This window comes from Marmota marmota, unplaced genomic scaffold (genome assembly GCF_001458135.2).
Source record: "Marmota marmota marmota unplaced genomic scaffold, marMar, whole genome shotgun sequence".
Classification (NCBI taxonomy): domain Eukaryota; kingdom Metazoa; phylum Chordata; class Mammalia; order Rodentia; family Sciuridae; genus Marmota; species Marmota marmota.
In genome coordinates, this window is record NW_026000068.1 from 8,575,691 (window position 1) to 8,589,253 (window position 13,563).

At 48.4% G+C, this 13,563-nt stretch overlaps 1 protein-coding gene across 1 annotated transcript in view; it reads right to left on the reverse strand.

Annotated features, from left to right (window-relative positions):
* Ctnnd2 (catenin delta 2) overlaps positions 1 to 13,563 on the reverse strand; it is an 869,206-nt gene that overhangs the window by 7,820 nt on the left and 847,823 nt on the right. The window contains exons 20-22 of the mRNA XM_048814198.1: positions 12,477 to 12,603; positions 7,578 to 7,709; positions 1,811 to 1,884 (exon numbers count right to left, since the gene is read on the reverse strand). Of these exons, the coding sequence (XP_048670155.1) occupies positions 1,811 to 1,884; positions 7,578 to 7,709; positions 12,477 to 12,603 (333 nt within the window). The remainder of the gene's footprint in view (positions 1 to 1,810; positions 1,885 to 7,577; positions 7,710 to 12,476; positions 12,604 to 13,563) is intronic.

Consider the following 13,563-nt stretch of genomic DNA (forward strand, 5'->3'; position numbering starts at 1 on the left):
GTTGGCATGTGTGCAATTGTGAGCCACGCTGGTGACCTTGTCTAGTGCTCATGACCCGATTTATTTATTTGTCGGCTTCTTTGCTTTTAGTAAAGACCAGAACTTAAGGGAGGCCGATTAGCTGTTAGCAATGTGTCAGGAGGAAGCAGGGCCATTGCATTCACCAGGGGGTCACGCACAACACCAGATGTCTTCCAGAATGATTGCAGTTGGATGGAAAATTGAGGGTGAGAGGCTAACTCCTCTGCTGATGGTCATATCTCCTGCTGATGTCTGATTAGAGGAAAAAATGACTTAAGGTCAAGGAGACAGCCTGGTGTCCTTCTCTCCCACCCAAATGGTTCTGCTCAGGACATCTGCACCTGCTTGAAGGGGTAGATGCTACCCTGCAGGGTGCTGGGATACTGTTCCAAACCTACACATTTCCCTTCCATACTTCCTTTATCTGGTTACTGGTACATGGCTTTCAGGTTTATCTTCTTAACTTTCCCGAAGTGTGGCAGGAAATAAGACATGAGCAGAAATGGTTCCTGTTGACAGTTCTTAAGAGCAACCAGCTATGAGGGGTCGGTCTTGCTGTGATGCCCACCAAGGGAGGGAGAGAGAGGTTGTCAATCAAATACGAGGCACAAGCTTTGCCCCTTTGCTTTCATAGTTCCTGCAGAACCCCAGAAAAAATGAATGTTTCAATGAATGTTTGCTGAAAAAAACAAACACCTACAGATTCATGTTAGTTCAGGGTCTATAATTCAGAGCTCCTAAAACAAGGAATGTTCACACAAATCACTGGGGCATCTTATTAGAATGCAGCTCTCCTGCAGAAGAGCTGGAATGGGTTAAGGCACCAGAGAAGACCCTGTTCTGCACTTGTAATGAGCTCCCAGGTGATGCAGATTATGCTGTTCCTCAACTAGACTTTGCTCAGCAAGGAATGTTCAGTGCTTTCTATTTGGTTGTTTAGATTGAACTTGATGTTTCTGTGTTATTGGTAACTAGCATGTGTAATGAATGTTTTCTTCCTAATTAGAGTTGGCTCTGTTACAGGAGCTATTCAATTCCTGCCCAGAAATTAGGCAGTTTCTGTTTAGCAAATGACACCTTACACTTATCTACTGGGGACTTTCTTTTAGCTTCATGCCTATATTAGTCTGGTGTCTGTTACTGTAATGAAACACCTGAAGCTGGGTAATGTTATAAAGAAAAGAGGTTTATTTATCTCACAGTTCTGGAGGCTCAGGGGCATATTGTTGGTACTGGCCTGGCTCTGGTGAGGACCACATGGTGGATGGTATGACAATGGTTGGAGAACATGTGTGAGAGGGATCACGTGAAGAAACAGGAAGCTCAAGGAGGAGAGGGCTTGGTTTAAAACAACTTGCTTTTGAGAGAACTAACTTCAGATCCCATGGGAACCACCTTAATCACTTTTGAGGGTCTCAATGACCTTCCATTAAGCTCCACCTCTTAAGGCCCCACCACCTCAACCATCCAGAGAACCCAGCCTCCTACACATGGACCCTTGGGGACAAACCACATCCAAACCCAGCAGCACCATTGTAGAGAACTTGCTTTGCCAGCAGGTCAGGAAGCAGCTCCCATAAAATCCCAAGTAGTTCTAGGATCTGAGGCTGTTCTGAGCACTGCCGCTGGCCACCCACCTGTATGCGGTGGCAGGTGTGAGAGAGGACATCAGGGGACATCTCTCCTGGTTGCTGATGATGTGAGGTGAAAGTTAAAGTCTTAAAAATCCCAGGTGACTTCCCATGAGTCAAATGGAAAAAACGCACAGAAAGGTGCTGCCTTTACTCACCTGGTTGTGTTTGATGTCCTCGGCGGGCGCACCGTACGAATTCCTATACAAGGTGGAAATCCCAGTGTTCTGAGCTACAAACAAAAGGAAAACAAAAGTGTTAGAAAAGAAAGCAGGATTTCAAGCCAGGAATGATGGCTCTTGAGGCCAGTTTCACCCTGACAGAGCCGGGCGTCCCGCGAACCGTTCCAAGTAGGAGAGATTCTTTGAGCCTGGACCTCATTTTACATGGGGCGATGTAGAAAGAGAGCCGTGGTGCTGTCAACTCCCCGGGCCCATCGGCCGCTGGCAACACTGCTCACCGCACAGACAGGGTCAGCGCAGGTGCAGCAGACACATGGCCACCTCACGAGCTTTATTGCCTTCTTTTCTGGTGAGAACAGGTCTTTAATAGAGGCTTGTCACCTGCACTGGAGCATGCAGTCTGTATCAGCAGCTTAGTTTTTAGCTGAAGAATGACAAGAATAACATTTCTAATTTGAGCTCACAGAAGTGCTCGGTCATCATCCAGACAGTTCATTTCTCCACAGCCCAAAGGACCAATTGACGGTGCCACCTGAATGTCCCCTGTGCATCTGGGGGGCTGTGGCTTTGAATCCTGCTAGGTGCAGAGATAGGGTCCCCCCTGACTTCTCACCCACTTGTGGTGTGGCCAAAAGGAAGGAGGAAGACCCCCTCCAGCTGCCAGCAGCTTCCACAGGCCGAGAGTGGGTGACGGTGCCTCCTCCTTACCCAGAACCCTGAGGTGCATGCCACAGGCACTACCATCGGTACAGCTGATGAGAGATCACGGTTGAAGAAAGCTCAACCAAGTCCGTCTGTCAAGTGTCAGTGGGACATAGAATACTCTGGAAATAAGAAGGGCTTGGCCTTTGTTTCCAGGGTCCAAGGGATAATGAAATCCATCCCACGGCACCTGCTCCCTCAGAGATCAGGCTGCTCTAGGCCCAGCCCTGCACAGCCTATCCAGGTTCAAGTTCATTGTCACCGGCGATGGTTACCTACAGGCACACGGTAACTGTGCAGTAACCTCCTCTTGGAAAAGTCTGCTTAGGAAGCGAGGGTGAGAGCACAACTTCAATTTCAAAGACAACTCTGCTGTCCTCTCTGGGTGAGTGCACATCACTCCTCTCTCCCTGGACACTAAATCCCCTGATGGCCCAGCTTCCTGTCCCCCAGTCTGCTCCTCCCAGCCCCCAGGGAGACCTCTGTTAGGCAGATTGATCACGTCACTCCCTCTGCTTATCCATACCCCAGTGCTCTCCACTCGAGATGCTCTCCTTCCTGGTCCACGAGGTTCCGCATGATCTTCCCCACCTGAACTCCCGCGGCATCTCTCCCTTCTCTAGTAACGCGGCCCTGGCTGCCCGGCCCTCCTCTCTCAGTCGAGGGAGCCCAGCTTGTTCAGCTTCAGGGAGACGGTACTCCATCTTCCTCTAGGAATTACCTCCCCCAGACTCCAGCTGCCTCTTGCTATTTAGGTGTCAGCTTGTTGCCCGGGGCAGGTAAGGACCCTCCCACCTGGTGTCCCCTGTCTCAGTGCTCCAGTGAGGGAGACCTTTCATGCCTCTCAACATCCTGCAGTGATCCTGCTGGTGACTGTCCCCTGATGACCCTGCACATTGCCTGCCTGTGCCCACCAGCACAGAAGCCCATGGGGATAGAGACAGTAGGTGTTCTCACCATTGTCCATGCCCCCAGAGCCTGGCACAGCGTGTGGCCTCAGTGGACACTCCCAGAGTAAGTGCTCAATCTGCTGAATGGATGAAGGGAGGCACAAACCGCGGGACAGCGCCGTCAGAGCTCTGATTCCCGACAGAAAACGTCCCTCCAAACTGACACTGAGTTCTTTCTGTTGCTTCAAATAAGACGCCTGGGCGGGGGCAGAGGGGAGGACAAAGCATCTGTACTGGTCGAGCCTCGGCCTCCCTTCCTATTAGATTTGTGGTTTCTGAGTGAAAGCTATCCCTCCTGGAAGTTCTGCTCCACTCTTGGCCCCTCCCCTGTTGAGATGGGACTGTGTGGCTGAAAGGCCCTCAGGAAGCAGAGGTCTCCAGGAGCTCTGCCCTGGTATGTCTGAACTGAGTGGACTCACAGGGACGTGCGGGTCTGGTTCACATAGGAAGTGGCCCCAGAAGCTCATCTCCACCACCTGCACCCGTGCAAGGACGTTCAGAGGTAAAATGCTGGGTAATGAGAGCCTGAGCCTAATCACACATGAACCCCTCACAGGGATTAACTGGGAAGGGACTAGGAGGTATGGGGGGCTGGAGGAGATGAGTCCCTGGGGCAGGCTTTGGGGTTTCTATTTTGTCCCTGGTGAGCAGAGCTGTCTGTCTGTCTGTCTGTCTCTCTCTCTGCTTCCTCACAGCCATATCCTCAGCTGCTTTCTCAGCCACACCTTCCGCCTCCATGTCCTGCCTCACTGTAGGTCCAGAGCCATCGAGTCGGCCAACCACAGACCGAACCTCTGAAATGGAGACAAAATAAACTTTTCCTCCTCTGCATCGTTCTTGCCAGGTCTTTGGTCAGAGCAATGCAAAACTGACTTAAACAAACGCCTTTCTTTTTCTTTTTTTTTGTATCATCTCCCAAACACCCAGCTTCCAATGGAATCAACATATGGAAGATGAGAGGCTTTAAAAGGTGTAAGTGAGAACCAGGGAGAATCAGCCCAGACCATCTGATGAAGCGGCATTTGGGACGCTCAGATGGGAGGGCAGAATCCCCGGATCCACTTCAAAGTCAGGCTGAGGGACCAGCAGCCCTGCCCTGTGGTGAGCGTCCACACCAGAGGTTGCTCTCCAGCGGCCGTGACTGTTAGATGCAGAGTCCTGCTTGCCTCAGTGAACAGCTGAGCGGGGTCCTGGGCTCCTCAGTGGCAGAGGAACCCTGTGGATAGAAGATACTTGAAGGAACTTCATCTCAGTGAGAAAATGAACCCAGAAAGGGGTGGGGGAGTCTGGAACAAAGCCCAGAGGCCTGGATTTCTGAGAGCTCAGGAGGGAGCTGACAGCTGGGCCAAGGAGCTGCTGACCCTCCCTCCCCACGGGCATCTTTCCTGAACCCAGAGCTTGGTCCCAGGTGGGGAATGGCAGGATGCCCCTGCACTGAAAATTACATGTCCCTTGCATTTATTCTTTTTTTGTTATCAATTTTTAAATTACAATTTTTTTTGGGGGGGGGTGTGGTACTGGGAATTGAACCCAGGGCACTGCACATCTAGGCAAGTGCTCAACCACGGAGCTACATCCCCAGTACCCTTGGGTTTATTCTTGAATGAGAAAAAGAAAATACTGCTTTTGGTGTGGAGGTCACACACAAAAATTCAGATTTCATAGGTAAATACTTGAATTATAGGCATTGGCCAAAGGGCTCCGGAGAAGAGGTTAGCAGCTCAACCCTTCTATTCCTGTCTGGAATACTGGCTCCCACCTGGCTGGGCTGAGGACTTATTCACTCCTCTATATAATAGGATAAACACCAGCAGCAGCCTTACTATCAACACCACAGACTGCCTCCCACCAAAACCATCATCTCCACTAATATCTCCACCACCTGCACCCAAACAAGCCTTGCCAACACCATCCCCTCCACCACCCTCATTACCCATCCTCACCTCATCACCAAACCACCCCCCGACCCCCACCACCCTCCCTTCTCAGTGTCTGTTTAGAATTGCATCCTCTGCATCCAGTTTTACGAATGATCTAATATAACCATGCTCTCTTAGTCACCACCACCAGCATTTTTGTGATGCCAACAACTAGATTTCACCTCGCACTTATTGGCTTCGAGAAGCTTCCCCTGTCTACACACATTCAATAAAGATCTTAGTGTTATGGGCTTGCTATGTGATTGTTCGTGTAGCTTTGAATCGCATTTTTAAGTAAGTTAGAGCAAGGCTGTTTAAGCCTTTAAGTAAGTTTGAAGATTTACGTGTATAAAACTCAATACCAGAGTTGTCCAGACCCCCGCCGTTTCCTAGGAAGGCTGAATGTGGGAAACACCAGATTTTATGTTTTATCTTATTAGGTGGGCAGGGCACCATCATACACCATTGGACTATTTCAGTGTGAACACACCCACCTTTAAAAGCCTTCTGAGTGATTCTACTGGGCCGGAGAGTTAAAAAGCAACACTAAACTTAAATGATAATACTACAATCAATCTCACAATTATTCTTAGAACCATCATCTCAATTTGTTGTCCCAGACTTCTGGCGATGTGGCCACCTGGTGCAATAATCATTGCAAACTGAATGGGTCAGGTGAACTAGGTGCCACTACTAATGCAAAGTGATTGGCATGACTTGCATTCCCAATGAACATCTCTACTCCAGGGACTCAACATTCAGATTCATGGCTTTCTTTGTTCATGTTCGTTTATGATGAGGGGCAACATTTATGGGGAAAAACAGAGGAGGAGACTAATAAGTATGGCCTTGTAATGAGCTCGGTTATCCCACCCAAAGGACATTTCAGGAGTAAACAGGGCGTATTCCCTGGGAGGGTCTGCTCGAGAAGGCAGAACGTGGACCTCCGAGTGGGGATGAAAAGCATCTGTTTATTATGCTTTTCTTTATGCAGCTGTACAGAGTTAATGTGGAAAAGACAGCCACTGGGGTAAATACATTTGCTATTAGGAAAATTCATCTTAGCTGTCCTGGGTTTAGAGGACATTTTAATAAATCATCCAATTTGTCTATTCTGCTTCCCTGCAGGTCTGCATGTAAATAATATCAGAGAAATGTGCCCCATGCTTTCAAGATTTCTCTGATAACAGGGTCTCAGTGTCTGTTTAGAATTGCATCCTCTGCATCCAGTTTTATGAATGATCTAATATAACCATGCTCTCTGAAAGCCCTGTTGCTCACGACTGATTTTCAAAGGGACCCATCTCTATGTCTGTGTGGAAAAGAAGCATGTGGGTCCCCTGTTAGAGTCTTACAGCTCTGAAAGTTCTGCTTTTCAAGTATAAACCCCTCTCTAATAATATTCGGTATCCTGCTTCTTAAAGGAGGACCAGTGGAAAGGAGATTTATGGAAACCCTGGAGAAGGCTGAGTAATACTCCATTGTGTATATATACCACAGTGTCTTTACCCATCATCTGTTGAAGGACACCCAGGTTGGTTCCATAGCCTAGCTACTGTGAGTTGAGCTGCTATAAACATTAATGTGGCTGTGTCAGTGCAGTATACTGATTTTAAGTCCTTAGGGTATATCAAGGAGTGGGCTCTAATAAAACTTCCTGGCAATCTGCCGTGGTAAGAGGCAGGCCTCATGACAAGAGGAAGCAATGCCTCACAAGAGTTCTGGGGGATTCACTTAAGTCTCCCCAGCCCTCTGTTCCGTGCTTCTTCCCTCCCCTCCTTTCCTAACGGGCAAGGTAGAGCTATAGAGCAACCAGCATCTTGGAATCTCTCCCACCAGGGGTTGTGCAACAAAGAAGAAGAAACAGATGTTGACTCTCCCTTCTAATTGGAGGGGACATGATAAGCTGGGAAGGTGAGAAGGAAATAGTGAGATTAAAAGTGTGCAGAGGATATTTTCTCTTAGTGCTTTCCAGCTCTAAGATGCGCAGTTTTTATATCTTTGGTTAATCTCCTCAGTTCCCATTTCTGGGAATCACGGCTTTCAAGATCTCAAGTGACCCAACAGCCACTTAGTCTTCCTGAGCGGCAAAGCCTGGTGTGCGGCCGAGGTTCCAGCCCCTCCCTGTCCCTCAGTCACCGGCTCTGAGGAGGAGGTCCCAGGGGCACTCACCTGTCATGGTGTCTTTCCTGGAAGTGTGCTCGCCTTTAGTTCCGTGGTAGGTGGCGTTGCTGCTGGTGGACTCGTAGTCCGTCTTCCTTTCCTTGAGGCTGATCATTTCCCGAGGTGAAGCTGGGGCACTTGCTAGATGAAGAAATGAGAAAGATGGTCTTTTTGCAGCTCATTCCAAACCATGTCTGCCTTTTCACATGAGCAATTAAGGCCACAAAGACACGGCTCCACCTGGGCCCAATATCTCTGCGTGGCCTCTTGAGAGTTTTTGGTGATTTTTGCTCTTGAATTTATCACTTTGTCTTACTCTGTGACAACTGGTGAGAGGTGTGGCTTAGAGGCAGGTGTTTAAAAATTACATTCTGGGACCATCTTCCCTGGTAGAGACAGGACCTGCCCGAGGTGTACATGGCAGTTTTAAGAATGAAGACCAGTCTTGCTTTCTTTCTCTTTCCCTTTCCCCTCCTCCCTCTCTCCCTCTCTCCATTTCTCCTCCCCTCCCCCTTTTTTGCTTCAGCCTCCTTAACCCCAAAATTCAAAAATCTGAAATGCTCCAAAATCAAACACTTTTTTCAGTGTTGACATTATACCAAAGGTGAAATATTCCATACCTGATCTCAAGTGATAGGTTGCAGTCAGAACAGATGATTATTCAAAATATTACATAAAATTACCTTCAGGCTCTATGTGTAAAGTATATATAAAACATAAATAAATTTCATGTTTGGACTGGAGTCCTACCTCCAAGATATACCATATCTATCTATCTATCTGTCTTGGGGCCGGGGCCAGAGTATTTCATATTTCTGGGTATATACCACTGTGTGTGTGTGTGTGTGTGTGTGTGTGTGTGTGTATCTAGAAATATGAAATACTCTGGTCCCAAGCATTTTGAACAAAAGATATTCAACCTGTACTGATAATGAAGAATCCATGTTTAAAAACAACGCAGTTTGATTTAAAGGTTGAGTTGTCAACGCCATCAGAAACTGCTCTCAAGGAAGGCAGAAGAAACGACCGTCCACGTGGGATGATTTGTGGGGCTGAAATCACCAAGCCCACCAAGCTTCTCTCCAGGTGGCCCAGGGGCAGGGCTGAGAGCTTCTGTTCCTGATAGGGTGTCCCTGCCGCACTCCTTGGGTGATCATCGCAACAGTCCCTCACACACCTAACCCTCCAGCCACTCATTCCCTGTTGGACCCGGGGAGTGAGCCGCTACCAAAAGCAGAGGAAAAGTTGAACTTGGAGGCAAAGAAGTGAATCCAAAAGGTCTATTTTTTTTTTCTGGGAGCTGGAATGGTTGGTAGCAACCCAGTAGCCCAGCCAGTAAGTACAGAGAGGAGGAGGGAAGGGGAGCAGCAGGGTGTTCTGTTGGGGACAGTCCTGCTCCCCCCTGGGGGCCATCGGTGTTGCATGCAGTTCTTCTGTACCCTAATGCAGTGCTCCACCATCTTCCTTAACCCAAACACCTGAGAATTTAGGGATTCCACCACCTGATCCTGGGCCTTGCTTGTTTGAATTTGCAGTGAAGGGGCCTCAGAATCCATGCCTGGGGACGGTTAAGGTTAGGACTCCCTGGGAACTCTGATGGCAGGTACCAAGTCTTCTTTGCCAGCGTCCAAGCCCCTTCTCAGCCAACCTGTTTACCTTTCTGCACGTCGTTCACACTGTGCAGGGTCCCTCAGCCCCAGCGCACGGGCTGCTTGCCCCCGAATGCACCTCTCTTTTCACTGAATCACTGAATCCTGTTGGTCAGACTATTTATCTTCTGTGTACAGATCCCTGCTGAGCCCCTGAGAGGTGGAGCTGTGAGCCACAGAGCTCCCTGATCTGGGGAGCTCTCAGCCAGGGAGGAAGGGGGTGCTTAACGCCAGAACAAGAGGCACAAGTACTTTAGAGAAGTCACAGCCAAATGCTGGGAAGGGAAAGGAAGAGTTCCCTCCCTGAAGAGCCCTTGACCTTCTCAAAAACTGATGAAAGCAAAATCCAGGTCATCTCTGCTCCACCTGGGATACCTGGGGGCAAGTGACCCTGGGCCTGTTAGGGGACAGACATGGTGGCTTCCTCATGGAGGGAACATGAGGTTAAGAGAATAATTTCATAAAATGGGCCCACTGAGCTGATCCCCACCTGCTTTCTTTTCCAATAAGCAATTTACCTGCAGCCCTGCCTGGCCTCAGTGGACAGGACATGTCACATTCCTCATCAAACTACCTGTTAACTGCAGGAGAAACGCAGGCCTGAGATAATGCTGATGGGAGGAACCCAGGAAACTTTTGTGACCAGATCCTGAAACTCTGGGAGACAAGGATGGTTCCTCCTAACCAGAAAATCTGTAAGAAATCAGAACGGGTCATCCTGGGCCAAGGTGACTACAGTTGCCATGACAGTGGGGACTTGAAAGTCTGATGTCAGCGTGCTGTCAGTCAAAAGTGAAGAGGTGGATCTGGGTGGACTCTCTGGAAACTACTCTGGATCCCCAGTAAAACTGGAGTGCAGGAGAGGCACGTGGTCCTGCTCCTCTCTGAGGACCCACTCTTTCCCTTGAGAGTGTCCCCTTTTGCTTTTCCTATCCCCTCAATCAACTCATTCCTGTTACTCTGAGCGACAGGTCTGACATCTTTCTGACATGATCACAAGAATCGGGGTGAAGGGGGTCTCTGTGCTGCCTCAGTTTCCCAGAAGGCCACAGCTCTGTAACAGGACGCTGCATCGTATTAATACTCAGGGTTCTGAAGCTAAAGGGGACCTCTGCAAGAACAATGAAGTCCCCGAGAGCCCCTAGATCAGCTGGGCTTTGTCCATTTGCTGCTGTTTCAGAACGTCAGCTGCTCTGCTGGAGCCTCCCTCACCTCCCTCACCCTCTGCTGGAGTCTCACTCACCTCCTTCACCCTCTGCTGGAGCCTCCCTCACCTCCTTCACCTGCTCTGCTGGAGCCTCCCTCACCTCCCTCACCCTCTGCTGGAGTCTCACTCACCTCCCTCACCTGCTCTGCTGGAGCCTCACTCACCTCCCTCACCCTCTGCTGGAGTCTCACTCACCTCCCTCACCCTCTGCTGGAGTCTCACTCACCTCCCTCACCCTCTGCTGGAGCCTCCCTCACCTCCCTCACCCTCTGCTGGAGTCTCACTCACCTCCCTCACCCTCTGCTGGAGCCTCACTCACCTCCCTCACCTACTCTGCTGGAGCCTCCCTCACCTCCTTCACCTGCTCTGCTGGAGTCTCACTCACCTCCCTCACCCTCTGTCCGCTTCTCTCTCTTCTGCTCACCCTGTCTTTTTCTAGAAAAGTTCCTTTTCTCTCCTTCCTGCTTTGCTTCTGGGTCTTCCTACGCAGCGGCTGCCCTTTGAGGAGCTGCTGCCATGCAATCACGGAGGGATAATTTTTCGAAGCTTCTTAACCAAAGCTTTTAAAATTGGAGTCTAATACTGCACAGATGGTGGTGTTTATTAAACCACGTCAAGTGTGTAATTATCTCCTGAGACCTCATACGCAGTGGTGCTTTGAGTCTCCAGTAAATCAGGATTAAGCTCTGGGAAAAATCAAATCATGCAAACAAGTGTTTATTAGGTGTCTCTATGTGCCTGGCCTAGGAAATACCAAGGCACTGGTGGATGGCTGAGTCCCAGCCCTGCCTGCTCCTGAGGGGGGCTGTTCCCATCAGGGCCTTCTGAACTGTTACATCACTTTATCTTCCTTACTTCTACCCGAACTTTTTAAAGGACACTTTCCTTATGTTTCCCAGGCTCCATGCTCCTTATCTCTTAAAACCTGACAGAATTGTAGGAAAAGAAGAAAAAGAGGCCACCTCTGCACTGCAGTTTAGGTGGAAGTGTCCCCAGTCACAGGGGTTCCTGATCCTCATGGGAGGCTGGACCTAGAAGCTTTCATGGGTTGGAGAGGGTGCCTTGTGTCGGTCTAAAGCTACCCCTGGTTTCTGATTTTCCGTCATTCTGAAGGGCCAGTGTAAGGATTTGCAATTGTCCTTGGATTTGCAATTGTCCTCGGGGTGGAGAGGCCACTTTGGTGGGCAGCGTTTTTTGCCAATGTCTCCAGAATATCCTTTCAGAAATGTGATCACTTCATCAGGGAGAGGGCTGGGGAGGGTAAGGAAACGGAGTCATGTGCGGAAGCCAGGAGAGCTGGGTTGGTGAGGGCATAGAATTGCTGTCCGTCCTTCATTCGCCAAACAAAACCAAAATGCAGAAATGAAAAGTTTCAAAAACTTTTCAACTTTGGGTAAAAGAACAATAAACCCATGCCGCTTATGTTATTAAACAAGGTGTTCATATTTTACCTTGTATATTTCCATCTAATCTTTGGCATTCCTTCAAACAACTGAAAAGTGGTATAACATAAAATACTTTCACAAATAAATGTGTAAATTAAGCTCAAAATTTAAGCAAGAGGAATGTGACAAAATTAGAAGATTAAATGGAATGACTTCCAAGTTAAAATTTGGCGTAAGAATTTATCAATGATTTGTAGGTAATAATAAAAAGCCAACTGGACACAGAATAGTTATGAGACCCTCAAAATACATCTCATGCCAAAGAAAGAAACAGTACATCCCGTTTCCTCTACTCTGTTATCCCAATTACAGTAAAGAAAATGCAACTCAAACTAAGTTTCAAAAACTGCGCATGGAAAATCCTGATGTGTACAGTCTTGACAGTCTTCCTTACACTTGTTCCTCTCTGAAGGCAGGTTCCTGATAGGCATTTGCGCATGTGAACCTGTTAGAGAATTTGCTCTGAATATGTGTTTACATAACACAAAGGCATTTCATATTCCCAGTCAAAGTTGGGGCAGTTCCCCTCCGGGTGCATCTCAGCTGAAGGACTGGGGTGAGAGCCTTTGCTCAGGGGAAACCAAGGACGGCCCTGGCAGCCTCTTACCTGAGCGGTTGTTGGGAGACACGCGCACAGGGGAGATGGAGGGTGTGCGGGAGGAGGAGTAGGGCCTTTGCCGATCCCTCTCGATGGTTGAAGATGAGGCTACAAAGTGATATTGTGACCATCCATCCTGCAAAAGACAGCGTGCTCCTATTAAACGGGAAGGCAGGGTGATCCTTCACCTCCTGACATTTGAAAGTTCTAAGCATCTGAATTTGCAAAACATTTCTATACAACATGTCAAAAGACATTACAGAGCTCCTGGCCATCATCAAGGTTAACAGAGGGAATGTGAATTAAGACACACCCCTTCTCCTCCAGGCAGCCTGGCTGGGAGCCCCTGCTTTTAGTGCCTGCTTTCCTTCCCGGATGTGGAATAAATGGTCTCTTTGCAAATTTGCTTTGGTTAGAGGTTTTCATTAAATGCAAATATGATGCTCAGGATGTCAGATGACCCTGAAAATGTCCATCCTTTGTTTACCTGTCTCTGGCCATGCCTGCCTCCTCTCCCACTGTCTCCAAATCTTCCCAAAGTGATTCCTCTTGTTCTCAGGACCGATTTGTGAGCAATCAGGATGCTGGGATGGCATCCTCCCTCCCCACTTACCTTCTTTACCCTGTTTCCAACCCTCTTCTCCGCCACTGATACCCAACCCCGCCTGTCTCAAGGTCTTAGCAGCTGCTGCTAAGTATCCACACTAGACTGGGGGGTGTTCCCTGGTGCCCCAGAAGTTACATTTTAAAATTTGGAGCATATTCCAAATGCATCCTACCAAACCTCCATTAGCCTTTTAATACCCAGTTCATATATGTAAAGCATGCATATGATTTTTAAAAATGCATTGAAATATATTCTGGATCATTTGGGGAACTTAGAAAACATAAAGAAGAAAGAAAGAACATCTGGTGATTCCATCTTCCCCACCCCAGATAGCTCTTGTTAACGGGTCCCAGTATTTCCTTCCAGTCTTTATTCTTAAATTTCAACTATATATCTATCAAAGTAAAGTGCCCAATAGTATTAATGTTGTAACAAAGAATAGTAGGACTCTATCCAGCTCCCAATTCTTGCTTCACAGAGACAAATGTT